The following is a 14,672-nucleotide window of genomic DNA, read 5'->3' as shown; positions in this document are numbered from 1 at the left end:
TATATATATATATATAAAAATATGGAAAAAGAATATTAATTATAGGATAAGAGTGCCATACGTTTGCGATACGTTTGGCGATATTGTGATTATTCTCACTAGATCTATGCGAATTATTATCGCTTGATCTGTGCGATTAGGCCTTGAAGGAATCAAAGAATCAGAAACGAGTGCAAAAGAAACGACAAACCTAAAGACGAATCGTCAATAGACGACGAGAGACAAGAAAAATCGCCATTGGGTCCTAATTATGAATATTATATTGTTGACGTAGTCAGATCGGTTCCATTCATTTTTTGTACATTAAAAGTGTGCGACGCATCTGGCAGAGATCTAATGATAAATCACTTAGTTAAGAATTGTCGCTAATTTCGTTACAATTGTACAAAATACTTGTTACACTTGTAGAATATAAAGATAGCTAAGCTCTATACCGCAAAGGGATATATTACATTGCTTCTATATATTCCTTCTCTACATACATTATATATACATATATATTTTTTTGTTTCGATCATGTGAATGTTTTATACCAATGATATATGTGTATCCGAAGATTTTGATTAATAAAATTATTATACAATAAAAGAACGCATTGTTATTCTATATAATTTTTATAACAATTATTTATTTATATCATTGATTTGTAATGTACGTGCGTGCGTGCGTGCGTGCGTGCGTGCGTGTTGTGTGAGAGAAAGAAACTGAAATTGGAGGGTTTAATAAACAGAGTTGAGATTATCGTTACATAAAAAAGTAACAAAGTTACTGATTTCGTTACTTTTTTTAGTGAAGCGTAATTAACACGGGGCAACTTGTATTTGCTAGAAGCCGCGTCTAGTGACATCATTAATTCGCCAATGAATTCTCTCGACTCTGCTGCTATTCGCTTGAAGCAAGCTTCTTAATTCGTCCGCGAATTCGCTGATAAAAGCTTCTTGTACACGCTTGGTTTTTATTCGCTAGCGACTAAACTTTTGAAATCGCAGCGTTAAGTGATCGCTAGTGACCAAGCGAATTGGTCACAAAGCACAACAGCGGTTCAAAATATGTCATTCGATGACATGATTATTCTCTGATTATGGTCTCAGTGGCCGAGACGTTCCGGAAAAATTCGTCTTTTCACGCTGACGACATAAAAATTCACTCTGAAAGAGCAGCAAGAAGCTAGCGACTAGCGTCGAAAGCAGTATTCGCCGAGATTATACGCTATAAAAACAAATGCTTCTAGCGAATAAAAGTCGCCCCGTAAATTACGCTTAACGAATGAGTAACGAAGTTAATTTTCCTGAGTAACAGTACACGATAATTAAGTTACAATTTTCAGGAACGATAATAACGAAATTTTACGTTATTCTTTTCGTTATTCCGTTGATAGTAGCCAATGTGAACTCGTATTGGTAGTACAAAAGTACTACAAAAAGCCGAAATTGTCAACACTGCCTAACAGACGGACATATAATATTTTGAACAACAATTACCTATTATTAAACAAAAATTCCAGATTCAGCGATATAAAATTAATTATAATTTAAAGTTAAGATATATGTACTGATGCAAATGAAAATATGTATCATAATAAAGAATTAATAAAATAAAACAAAAATATAAATTAAAAATGATTTGTTCTTATGTAGTTATAATTTACATAAATGCAATCATTTTTAAAAAATAACGAAAGATTTTACTGTTACTTTAAGTAACAATAATGCGTTACTTTTTAGAATCGGTAACGAGTAACGAATTACTTTTTAACGCAAATAACGATAACGTGTTACTAATGGCGAATTCGATTGGAAACACTAGTGCGCACTGATGCATATTAAAGCTGTTGTACACTGATTTAATTTGAATATAAAAATGACATGCAAATATTTCGAATCATGAAATACATATTTTACCTAATAGTACAATAAAATGTATTGAGTATCTCACAATTTAATCGATTTCTATGTTTATTTATAAACATATCTTCACATTATTTTGTGTACAACGGCTTTAATGTGTACCAGTGCGCATTGAGTGCGTCCAATCGAATTCGCTATAAAAAACGGTAAACTTCAACAACCCTGCTAATAAAAGTCTAATTCCTCCAAGTGTTAAAGACCAATTAAATTTGCATCGACACTTGGCATCTATTCGATATTTTACATCTCTTCTTCTTTTTTCCAAGGTTCGAATTAACGCTCATCCACAGTTTAGTAGGTCTCCAGATTTCGACTGTAGACTCCAGTTTTCGGGACCAATCTTCAGTTCTCCAGCAGACAAAATCCGGAAAAAATCTCTAGTTTTTCGCTCACGTGAGGTATTTTTATTAGTATTATATAATTTATAAATAATATTAATCGCACAATCCAGTGATGCCGGCGATGTTATCGTATATAATTATTTCGTTCAGAATGTTTATTTTAAAATATTTTTACTATTATCACTAAGCGTAATGTAGAAAAGAAAAGATAGAAAAACTACAAAAGACAACAGATGTATGAAAGATGCTGATTTTCGCAAATATTATGCTAAAGATGTTATAGCGTATATTGTTTTTTTTTTTGTGTTTTGCATAACGCGCAATATTTAAATTACACGTAAAGTAAAAGAAAGTCTGTGATTATGTTCGTATATAGTTTGTTATTTTACGAATAATAAAAAAGTTTATAATTGTGTTCGCACTGTATATCATCTTGTAAAATAATAAAATAAAAAGGTTTCTCTGTGATTGCGTTGACACTTTATATTGATGAAATATTATATTAACAACAAAAAGAAACACAGCGCTTGGGACCTGGCATTCTGGCTGATTCTAGCAACCGTGCCGACCGTGCGCTCAACGCTCGATTTTATAGATATAGAACTACGGAAAGTGTGAGAGAGATGCAAGTAAGGGGGATGACAGGGATGGGATGGCTGGCCAGTAGCGGAATCAAGCGGAATTAACGATGGGTGCGACGGAGTCGAGGTGAGTCGAGGGCGGTTGGCGGCAAGCAAGGCGCGTCGTAGTGCCGTCGTAGTGCCGTCGTAGTGCCGTCGTAGTGCCGTCGTAGTGCCGTCGTAGTGCCGTCGTAGTGCCGTCGTAGTGCCGTCGTAGTGCCGTCGTAGTGCCGTCGTAGTGCCGTCGTAGTGCCGTCGTAGTGCCGTCGTAGTGCAGTCGTAGTGCAGTCGTACTCGTGCGCGACAGTCGGGAAGATGCGACAGAGAGCGCTCGATCGTTCCGCGTGACGAGTTAAATAAAGGGACGACGAGGCGTCCGTTTATACATCCGTTTGGGAGCGTCGCGACGATTATGCAGTCTCCTTCGCGTTGCCGTACGATCAGATGAAGGAGCTCGACTTTCGTTCCTCGACATCTCGATTCGACGATCGGAATGGTTTCCCTGACGCGGGTTTCTTTCGTTGCGCTTCTCTATGGTAAGCGGCTGTCAATTACGCCGGAACGCTTTCCTCCTGCATAACGAGGGTGCATAATGAGGAAGAAACAATACGTTATATCCGGTCTGGACTCGGTGTTTTTCCGTATCGTAATTTCATGTACTGGCTGATCGATATAACGGATGATTCGCTTGATGTTCGTTTGATTCGATTATCATGAATCTTCTGTACGCCAAATAATTGGATTGTATCAGTGTATAGAGAATTTAAAAGACATCCGCACATCTTGGGATTCTTAAGCATGCAATATGTTCCGCGCGATCTTATCTACAGTACTTAAATTAACGAACTATACTTACGTATTTCTGCTTTTATCGTGTATATGTATGTACGACGTAATCCAATAAGTTCTTCGTGATGTCTTAACAAACAAATTCAATTTGATTCTGTCGATATGATCTTTGTGCAATTGCACGTGCAAAAGAAAATATTTTTTCCAGCTCTTTGTTGTTTAATTATTACAATTTAGTTTTTTCAGCGATTCTGACGCATACAGCAGGGTCGCGTGTACTTGAGCTGAATGATAGGTAAGAGACATTGGGTGCTTTCCATTTGATGACACAAGTCGACACAAGCGTCGTTCTATCCTTGTTGACGTTCAGAGAGTGACAAAGATAGAACGACATTTGCGTCGACTCGTCAACAAATGGAAAGCACCCATTACTACTTTATTCCAACCAAGTCCATGCATGATTACTTAATACCTTTCTTGCAGATTTCTAGAGGCACACAAAGATGGGCAATGGCTAATTATGGTACGTTTAATGCTCTTTTACGTCCTTAAGTTTAGAAAGTACTATTTAAAAAATCTTTAGTGTTTGCTTATCAATTTAATTTGATATTACATACTTCAGCTTGAGTCTAGGTAGACTGTGTCTCAAGATCGATAAATAATCGGTGTGCAGTTTATTCGAACTAGAAATTGTAAACGATTCATATAAATATGTGCTTAAGCATCAAGACCCGCTTTGTCCAAATATGGCTTTGTCCTCGCTCATTTGTATCACAACCATTGTTGTTTTTTACAGATGTATGCACCATGGTGTGCGCATTGCAGAAGATTGGAACCGATCTGGTCTCATGTTGCTCAACACTTGCACGCATCGTCCATACGAGTGGGAAAAGTGGATTGCACTACATTTACCAGTGTAACAAATACATTCAAAATTAAAGGATTTCCCACTATTTTATTGTAAGTATATAGACTCTTCTTCGACTAGTTCGACATTACAACGCTCGCGTATATTAATGTTTTCGTTTTACAGTTTAAAGGGCGATCAGAAATATGTATATGAAGGTGATAGAACTAGAGAGGAAATAGTGAAATTCGCTTTAAGATTAAGCGGTCCTCCCGTGCAGGAAATAACAAAAACACAGAGTTTCGAGATCATAAAGAAGCAACACGATCTCTATTTCTTATATGTAGGAAACAGAGCTGGAATTTTATGGGTAAATTGTTTTCACAATTTTCTTAACATAGACCACGTTTACACGGCACCCTTAATCGGATTTAATAACATCTGTAGTTGTGAAACTGATCAATCATAGTTATTCCTCTGAAATATGGAATTACTGTGATTGGTTAGTTTCTAACTACGAATGTTATTAAACCCGATTAAGGATGACCGTGTAAACGTAGTCATATTATAAAGATAGTTTGAAATTCAAATTCATGTGTCTGCATTTAATGTTTAATAAATGTAGGAACTTTATCACAAGATTGCGAATGTATTTCAAGCGCATGCATTTTTCTATCAATCTCATCCGAGTGTCGTGAATAAACATGCGCCTGTAAATAATGTTCCGGCATTATTTGTGTACAAGGAAAATTCGCATTATAATTTCACCGGTAAGTCGATCGAAAGAAAAAGGAATGATCATTATTATCTACTGTATTAGTGTTTAATTCAATCTGTAGGACACAACTTGAGCGACACAAGACAAGTGAATGAAACACTTTATAAGTGGGTGAATGCAGAACGTTTTCCAACGTTTCCGAAAGTAACAAGAGGAAATATAAATCAATTATTCTTGACAAATAAGAATCTCGTTTTAGCGGTTTTGGAGGAAAATCAGTTGGAAGAGCTCGCGCCTCATATGCTGAAATTCAAAAACATGGTTGAATTTGTGATCAAGAATAAACGAAATAAGTATCATGAGTACGTTTATCACATTTATCAGACAATTTTTTGATAAAAGTATAAGAAATGAAAATAAATTATCGTTGTGTTCAGTCATTTTCAGTTTGGTTGGATAGGTAGTCCCAATCTAGTCAACAGCATAGCAATGATGACACTACCTATACCAAGCTTACTTGTGATAAATACAACTACTAATCATCATTATATTCCTGAGGATGAAACAGGAAAACTGACTCCATACGTAATAGAATTGTTCCTAGAGCAGATTCACAACGAGAGTGCTCCGGTATAACATTAATGTGTATTTCATATTTGCTATTTATTCGATCTGTTAAAAAAAAATACGCATTTATAAGTATTTATGCATTTTCATCAGCGATATGGTGGCAACAGTTGGCTAGTACATAGTTATAGAAAATGGTTCGAAATGAAAACTGTTCTGACTTCAATGTGGAAGGGCAATCCTATCTTGATGATGGTCCTGCTTGGATTACCGTTTGGATTTCTCTCGTTAATATGTTACGGCATTTGTTGTCCAGATTTATTGGACGCGAAAGACGATGAAGATGGTAAAATTCCTTTTATTTCTCAGGAAATTAATTTTTATATAAAAATAATATATATGATTATTTTATGTTTTTTTCAGAAAATATTGGAATGCATCACATGAAGAATGATTAAAAATAGATACTATTTAATAGATATATTATAACAGAATTCCGAGACACATTTTTCATTATGTATAGTGTATATAAACGCTTATGATTATAATATGTTTTTGACAAAAATTTGCCAAAGCAGTTTTAAGATTACGAGAATTTTTATACAATAATTCATATATTGTATTTTTGACATTTCATATTAGAATTTATTTTTGATCCATTTCATACATATAGCATTGATTTCTTTTATGTGCTGTATATATATATATATATTGTATATATATATATATATATATAAAACAAAAATTATGTATATCCCTCGAGACAATACAATCTACCCAGTTAAGCGAATATGTACACACTGAGAAAAATTTGTCTTTTAACACAGCTTTAACAAAAAGAGAATGTAATATATATCAAAAATTTGTATATTAAACGCGATTGTTCACATAGTTTGTAAAATCGTATTAAACCTCAAACTAAACATTGGTTTTTGTATATGTATGAATAAAATAATGATAATATTTAGTATTATGCAAGTTGTGCGAAACTGTTGTTTGTTGCATTGTGTAGACTGGAAGAGTGATTGTATTTTCTTTTTTAGAGTGAAAAATAATTGTATGTTTGCTGAATGTATTTATATGTATAAAGAAAGAGATCTAAAGAGTAAATATTTCTCAAGATATATTATTATTATTACTACTATCATAGAGAAATGACATGTGTGTTCTGTATGGAAATAATCGATTTTGGAAAGTTGGAAAAATGGAAGATTATAAGGTGAATAGTAATTTCCAGATATATATGCGATATATTTAATAACAAAGTGAATGGTAATGTTGATCAATTCTTGTGTCCTACTATTAAAATTCAAGTGATAGTAACTTTTTTTTTTATTTTAGTACAGCATAAAAATAATATTATTACTAAACAAAATGTGGGGTGAATATTGTAATTTCTGTAACTTACTGCACATATGAATCATGAGTATCTTCTCTAATTTAATTGATTTTGGATGTAAAGTTTGTACAATTGCAATACAATTTGTATTGTAAAATTTGTACAATACAATTGCTACAAGTCCATATCATCATCAAAATCCATAGCTGCTCTTCTCCTATCAAACTGAAAAATAAAATTTTGATTCTGTTACTTTCTATATTTTATGAAATGTATGATTCTATTATAAAATTATATTAACTTTGACTGTTGTCTTCTTTTGCGTTTGTTGATTCACATTTTCAAGTAAATTGATTAGTTCTTTCTCTCCAAGTTTGCCAGGTAGCTGTCCACGTTGTGCCATGTTCAGAAGCATTTCTTCCACCATTTTGCCCTTCTCCGGCTTTCCAAGGCAAAGTGTATTCACTATCCATAAATGTACAATGTTATAAGTTATTAATACCATATCTCGATCTTAATAATAAAATAAATTTACATCTTGCTCTAGCTGACTGATCCAACACTTGGGTCAATATAGCATGCTTCATCTCTTCCATTTGTTGCATTCTCTCTTCCATCGCTTGTTTATCATTGGCATTGTTACCCTAAAACAAAAACATCTATATTTTAACAATTTTCATTCCATGAAATTTATAGAACAATATGTGACAAGTAAACCTATAAAATATTATAGTTTGCTTTTTAATGTTGGAAATACAAACCATAGAGATAAGTGTTGAATATATACTGATCTCAGCAATATATATAAAGGTTTGGAAGTTATAATGAAAATATATTCGAATTAAAAGGAAGATCATTGGGATAAAAAAAGAATTATTTACAATTATAAATTATTTACAAGTTAAAAAAAATAATCGAGTATAACAACATATTCAAAATTTTAACATTCAAGTGTCGTATAACCTTGAGAGGTTGAAGGCATAAAGACTAAAAACCAGTGGGAGTAGCTTCCATCGCTTTTATTAAATTTATGCATAACTCTTTAAGATAGAATCGCTGCTAAGATAGAATCACTGTAGAATCACACACACATAGTTAATGTATTTTAGTCATCCAAAAGGAATGAAATAATTATTAACCTTAAAAATTTCAAAATATAAAATCAAGTGAAGCCTCGTAACGTTTACCTTATATTGAGCCTGCAATTGAGCCAGACGTTGCTGTCGTAACGCTTCAAGTTCCGGATCTGACATATTTATGTTTTCGTATCTTTTCAGAACTTCCTCAAGATTTTATCGTGAATTTTCTTTTATCGTATTATATCGATATGTAAATCTATCTGAATCTATCTGAATGATCTAAATATAAATCAAGCCCAATCCTCTATTTTCACTGCACACTGCCGTACATTCTTACGTATGTTCAAATTCGGAATAGTAACATCCTCACGGTATCCTCACAGTTAACGGTTTTAATCCAGGACTAAACAATCTCCAAATTTTCTCTCCACTCTTACTCCTAACCATAGATATACGACAAATTGCGTATTCACGCCGATAATGCTCCGAAATGCTGGTGAAGCTGAAGGTAAATAAAGACAGAAAATAATGGCCGTATCTCTCTCTCTCTCTCTCTCTCTCCCCCTTCCCCCTCCCTCACTCTTTCTTATTTAAAGAGACAGCGATTGAAAATCGTTTTCTTTTTTTTTACGATTTTTCTTTGCGAAATGGAGAAAACAGAATTGTCAGGTTTACGATAAATTTATAAGTAATGCATAAACATATATAATGTTGCATCATCTCATTGCTGAATGATGCAGATTTTAAAAACTATGTTTAAATCAGTATTTCATCACACTAATTTTCGATTCATATTTTTACTCAATTCAACAGATATTTCGTCCAACGCATTATATTTTATCACGTTATTCTTTATTATGTGATATTTCTCGTATAACTAGTATAACACGGTACGACGACCGTTACGATTGGTGGACAAACGGTAGAACATTCGGTCTGTTGGCTATTTCCGATAGTTCCGATCTCGCCCGGCTATGAGAGTGATGAGAATTGCCAGACGACGTGGCCGATGATAAAAGTATGGTGGGCAGTGCAAATAAAATGGTATATACTGTCACGAGTTTCCGATATGTCACGCAGCGAGGCTTAATAAAATAAGTAAAGTCAGTATTGCTGCGTTGAATCGGACTCTCCGGCCGCGTTCCAACAACGTCGTTTCGATTTTCTCGTTGTCGCACGACGTTGGAACATGGGTCTGTGCAAGTGTCCGAAAAGAAGAGTAACGAATCAATTTTGTTTTGAACATCGTGTCAATGTATGCGAACACTGCATGGTCACGGGACACCCGAAGGTATTTTCTTCCCGATTGGATTTTTAACATTAAAAAAACAAAATATGTAGATAATCTTTGACGCTCTCTCGTTCCTTCGTGCAGTATCAAACGGTTCGTCATAATCATGCGTGATACGCATATCTAATGCTGATTTTGTGTTTTACAGTGTATAGTGCAGTCGTATTTACTCTGGCTCCATGATCATGATTACAATCCAATTTGTACGCTTTGTTCAGAGAAATTGAGCGATGGAGATTGTATAAGATTAACGTGCTATCATATGTTTCATTGGATATGCCTGGATCGATATGCCAGAGATTTGCCAGCAACTACTGCACCAGCGGGATACACTTGCCCCACGTGTAGAGTGTGTATCTTTCCACAAGCAAAACTGGTATCTCCAGTCGCAGATGTTTTGAGGGAGAAATTGGCCACTGTCAATTGGGCTCGGGCCGGTCTTGGTTTACCATTGGTACTTATTATAACTGTATTATTTTATTTATTACAAGTGTTTTCTATTAATGCCAAATTTGTTGTCTTTTATCAATTAATCATTGTTTTGTTGCAGCTAAGTGAAGACAGAGAACAAAAACCAGAACAGGAACGCTCTTCGATAACTGTGGAGAACTCTTTATTCCAAAATCACACAGCTGCTATACCATCGTCACCTACAGTGGCTGTGTCTCGTACAAGCAGTACTATAAATTCCAATTCCATTGTCAGCAATGTACATGCGAACAGTCAGAAGCTTGGTCCACCTTATTCGGTCGTGAATATTGATTCGTCTCTGGGATTATCCACTCCGGCATCTAGAAAAGTATGCGAAGCTTACGATGATCCAAAGGACATGTCCTTCGATCATGATGAGAACAAATACCAACGCAAGTCTGCCATAGAATGGTTCCGAAGATGGTGGAAACTGATATCAAGAGCACCAGTACGACGAAAAACTGCAGGATCTATATATAAAAAATATGCAGTATTGGTTGTCATTGGTATATTATTCTTCGTTGGAATTATTTTGCTCTTTTCATGGCTCGGCAGAATGGCGACCGATGGTGATCCGAGTTTCAACGTAATAGCGAATCCTAATTTGAAATTTGGGGAGAAGTCTATAATTTAATATATTACGAGCAGTGCATTACGAGCAGTGATGCAACAATCATCAGTCTATTATAAGAGATGGATGAAACAATCTCGGGAAATGCAAGAGGCGTGGCAATCGCGAATACATAACTGGAATACAATTAGAATTTGTGAAAAAGCACAATTTTGTGGGACAGTAGAACATATCTATAAGCTAGTGTATGTAATATTTGTTAATTTTTATGTAAATTATATCTCATATCGAAATTGTACATTTAAATCTGTAAAGGCTTATCGATTTATAATCTATGAAAATATTGTAAGAAAACTGTCGTATTAAAAATTTGTTTTCTTATCCATATGTTTAGATATAAACATAAGATGAAGGAACTTGGAATTATTTTGCTTTGAACAATGTGATATTTTACATCTTTACATAATAATTCAGTATTTAACGTATTTTAATCTTTTATCTAATTTTTATGTAACGTTAGTTCGTCACTTATACTATATATTTTGTATTTTATGAACTATTAATCATTATTTTTTATGTAATTGATTTTTTATTTATTGCAATGCGAAATAATTAATTTTTTTCGGCCAGACAATATCTTCATGTAAGAATGTTTTTTATCAAAGCTAGGACTTTGAAAGAAAGCAGCAAAGTTTGATATCTCTCCAAACTTTATAAGCGTAAAGAAAAAGACATATACGACTCGATATACTTTTTCCTGTACAGTGTGGAATAATGAAATTCAAATGAAGACTATCCAATTCTTATAAACAACTAACCCATGAAATATTAAAATGCTTACAATCATATCTACACGTACGTAACATGGATGGATTTATCCATCTTCTATTTTTTTTTTTCGAACTGCGTGTAACATTTTTGTTCTTAAAACGGATTTTGTTACAAGATTTACTGAAGTTATCTTTTGTTGTACCAAATAAAAAAATGTAAGAATTTAATACGTTTGCATGTTCGATAACTGAATAATAAGTCTCCATGGCCATATTACACAATAATTAATTTGCTAAATAATTAATTAATTGATCCTCTGATGACGAGGGATACATTATAACATTCGAGTAAATCGAAATTGATAATATTTTGATACCGAAACATTTTTAAGCGACCAGACTTGGGAAATTGCGTTTTATTCTTACTACTTAATACTTTATTGCTTATTCCGCATCGAAAATCAAGGGGAATACATGATGACGGGCGTTACGCGAGTCGGGTGGATCGGGTCACATTTCTTAACGTTGTAGAGAGGCTGGTTAGGCAAGCCAGAACGATCGTGCAGGATCATTCTCCTCGTTTCAGCGGACGTGGCGAGTGCAAGAACCGATCGTACGTGTGAATATACACAGTTATTTTGAGCATTTATTCAGCATAATCGTCAACAAAGTTAACGCTTTAAAAACATGTATATTTTTTACAACTGAATAACGAAAATCTGATCAGTTTGAGTTGGATCTTAGAAATAATATTTTGTTGGTGTATAAAATTTATACACGTGTCCAATTCTGCAATCTGCGTCGGAATTATTTTCAGTCTTAAAACGCAATCGTACACCGAACTGTGATAATAATGTATCATTAACAAATTTAATTGATAAGTAATTTAATAATATTGATGCTAATAAGCTGTGTAAGTTGAGGTTTTTGTTATTCAGTTGCATATTTTACTTTCCTAAGTGTGACGATATTTAAATCCATAGCAAGCAGTCGGAGACCGGTTTGTACATAAATCGTTTATCCCAGACAACAAAAAGTATCTGAAATCGCGTCATAAGACGTTGTTTGTGTCTAAAAGACAACTTAAAGACGTTTTATGTCATAATTTTAGACTTTGTATTGTTTGGAAAGCTAATACTTGTATATCGGACGACAAGAATTTGTAGTGAGTGTTCACATAATTTAAACATGAATTCGATGGAAAAAGTGTATGGTAGCGGATGGGCAGCGTGGTGGAGAAAACATTCAATAGCATTACAAATTGGAACGACAATTTCGTGCAACATCGCGTATCTTACGGATGCCGGACGTACGCGTAAGGCGGTGACACTTTCGATGATTTTGCTAGGTAAGAAGATTCATCTGCTTTGCTCATTTTTTCCGTTCATTGACTCGATTGAATCGAAATCAAATGTATTCCTTGATGTCTTAAATCTTTTCTAGATATTATATTTGATTTTAAGAAACATTATTGTGTGCATCCTTTAGATTTAAATCTTCGCTGACAACTTTGAAAGATACCATCGATATTTTGATTGTGTGTGTGAATCTTCGAGTAAATAAATTTAGATCTGTCAAAAATAAGTAAAATATAGTTAGATTTCTATAATTATGATAGACTTGTTGTTAAAGACTTTACATTATATTAGAATTTTTTTAGATTTTTTTATATATAATTTAAAATAAAAAAAGCTCTGCTTCTAGAAGACTCTTATTGCTGGAAGAGTTAAAATTCATGTTGCCGGTAGAGAGAGAGGAAGAGAGAGAGAGAGAGAGAGAGTTAATTTGTTTTAAACGAACAAGATTATGCTGAAATAACAGTAGTTTTAAATGTCAATGAATTAATAGTCCGCAAATTGCGAGATGCACTTTAGATATGTGATCTCATAATTAACTTAATTTATTAAGTATTTAACTTTGTAATTACAACGATACAAATTTTCCCTTTTAATTGTACACGCGATTACATGAAACAAATGCACTAATTAAAAATGTTATCATTAACGTTTCGACCATTTTTCTGTTGGGGGATATTCGTGAATAGCATACTAGCTTGAGAGATTTCATTAAGGCAAAAGTTTGGATATACATTATTACTATAAACTTGGAATAAAAAAAGAATTGAAATTAAGGATGGGGTGTCGAAGAAAATTTCTTGTTCTTTCTTTTCTCAGGTGGTGTTACTTTGTACTGTTTCTTCAGTCGTCGGCGGAAAATAAATGCACGGGATCTTATCGTTATAACCGGTTGTAATTCCGGTTTGGGCTATAGTCTAGCGATGCACTGCCGTGCCAAAGGTGCGATGGTTTTGGCCGGAGTGCGCGAAATACCAACAGCGCCTAATTCTAACGCTGTTGAAGCATTGAAGAATAACGGTGTTATCGTTCATCAAGTCGATATCACGGATGAACAATCCGTACGAGATTTTCGTCACAAAGTTGAAGAGCTGTTGGAGGAGCGGCGGTTAGGTGAGTAATACGAAATAAACGACATTGAGAAAGAGATACGTAGGGATGGAAGTAATTTACAGTCTATGAAATTTATTTGTTTGCCGCATTGCCCGCAGTACTGCGCGCGTTGGTGAATAACGCGGGGGTGATGGTTTTCGGCGAATTCGAGTGGCAAACGCAGAAACTCGCGGAGCATCAGGTAAACGTGAATCTGTTGGGAACGATGAGAATCACGCGAGAGCTGATGCCGATTTTACGGGAGAATCACAGCAGAATTATCGTGGTATCTAGCCACTGCGCTAACGAGTCCTTACCGGGTATAAGCATCTACGGGGCTACGAAGGCCGCCCTCCTCGCGTGGACCACTTCTCTTCGAGTAGAGGTTGGCAAATACGGGGTCGAAGTGGTCTCCTTCATACCAGGTCAGTGCAACTTTATCTAACTTATTTATTTACCAAGAAAATAAATTATTTACGCTAAATACATTTTGTTTGATCGATTTTTTTCGAGCTGTTCTTTTTTATTACGATTATTCCTCCTTCTTCCTCCGTACACAACGATAGGTGGCTTTGTATTACAAAGCAATATCATGAAACGGCAACCGCTGCACTTTGACGAAATGAGACGACACATGTCAGAGGAAGTGAAACAATTTTATGGCAATTATTTTACTCGATACGCAGAGTACTTTTCTATGCCTTCTCTTACGGAAAATCGGGACAATATACAGATAACAGATCCAACAATCTATGAAACCTTTGACAACGCACTTCTCAATATCTATCCTTCGGCGGTTTACAGGTAAACTGTTGCTAGCGATATGATCAGTAGTTGAAATCCAACTATATTCTTATTTGAAAAAGTCCGTATTAATATTGAAAGTCGAATGTCTCGAATCTCTCGAAGTATCCC

The 14,672-nt window shown here is 34.6% G+C and overlaps 4 protein-coding genes across 8 annotated transcripts in view; 3 read left to right on the top strand and 1 right to left on the bottom strand.

Moving 5' to 3' along the window:
• Positions 1–3,136: 3,136 nt before the first annotated feature.
• On the top strand, positions 3,137–6,247 carry LOC108749250 (protein disulfide-isomerase TMX3). 3 transcript variants are annotated; one of them, XM_018487819.1, is made up of 10 exons: positions 3,137–3,404; positions 3,904–3,952; positions 4,141–4,180; positions 4,454–4,617; positions 4,691–4,874; positions 5,130–5,274; positions 5,344–5,584; positions 5,660–5,852; positions 5,943–6,135; positions 6,213–6,247. In XM_018487819.1, exons 1-10 carry the CDS (start codon positions 3,362–3,364, stop codon positions 6,245–6,247), a joined length of 1,287 nt encoding a protein of 428 aa, XP_018343321.1. In that variant the 5' UTR covers positions 3,137–3,361. The 3 variants fall into 3 exon arrangements, with proteins under 3 accessions (XP_018343321.1, XP_018343320.1, XP_018343319.1); XM_018487818.1 differs by having other exon boundaries at positions 3,895–3,952; XM_018487817.1 differs by lacking the exon at positions 3,137–3,404 and adding an exon at positions 3,436–3,749 and having other exon boundaries at positions 3,895–3,952.
• Positions 6,248–6,921: 674 nt separating this feature from the next.
• LOC108749253 (programmed cell death protein 5) lies at positions 6,922–8,726 on the bottom strand. The gene is made up of 4 exons (XM_018487823.1): positions 8,316–8,726; positions 7,664–7,772; positions 7,430–7,593; positions 6,922–7,353 (listed from the first exon to the last, which is right to left on the bottom strand). Exons 1-4 carry the CDS (start codon positions 8,379–8,381, stop codon positions 7,303–7,305), a joined length of 390 nt encoding a protein of 129 aa, XP_018343325.1. The 5' UTR covers positions 8,382–8,726; the 3' UTR covers positions 6,922–7,302.
• A 368-nt stretch (positions 8,727–9,094) lies between these two features.
• LOC108749252 (zinc finger protein-like 1) lies at positions 9,095–10,868 on the top strand. Its single transcript, XM_018487822.1, has 3 exons — positions 9,095–9,498; positions 9,647–9,952; positions 10,049–10,868. Exons 1-3 carry the CDS (start codon positions 9,397–9,399, stop codon positions 10,601–10,603), a joined length of 963 nt encoding a protein of 320 aa, XP_018343324.1. The 5' UTR covers positions 9,095–9,396; the 3' UTR covers positions 10,604–10,868.
• A 977-nt stretch (positions 10,869–11,845) lies between these two features.
• Positions 11,846–14,672, top strand: part of LOC108749255 (estradiol 17-beta-dehydrogenase 2) — a 4,770-nt gene continuing 1,943 nt past the window's right edge. Inside the window, exons 1-5 of one of the 3 annotated variants that reach the window (XM_018487826.1) lie at positions 11,846–11,923; positions 12,294–12,658; positions 13,485–13,778; positions 13,877–14,182; positions 14,324–14,561. In XM_018487826.1, coding sequence (XP_018343328.1) covers positions 12,499–12,658; positions 13,485–13,778; positions 13,877–14,182; positions 14,324–14,561 — 998 coding nt within the window. In that variant the 5' untranslated portion in view covers positions 11,846–11,923; positions 12,294–12,498. The remainder of the gene's footprint in view (positions 11,924–12,293; positions 12,659–13,484; positions 13,779–13,876; positions 14,183–14,323; positions 14,562–14,672) is intronic. The other 2 variants (XM_018487827.1, XM_018487828.1) reach the window with 2 other exon arrangements.

Source organism: Trachymyrmex septentrionalis, unplaced genomic scaffold, assembly GCF_001594115.1.
Source record: "Trachymyrmex septentrionalis isolate Tsep2-gDNA-1 unplaced genomic scaffold, Tsep1.0 scaffold283, whole genome shotgun sequence".
Lineage (NCBI taxonomy): Eukaryota > Metazoa > Arthropoda > Insecta > Hymenoptera > Formicidae > Trachymyrmex > Trachymyrmex septentrionalis.
Note: the sequence above shows the minus strand (reverse complement) of the source record. Positions and strands in the feature narration are given on the sequence as shown.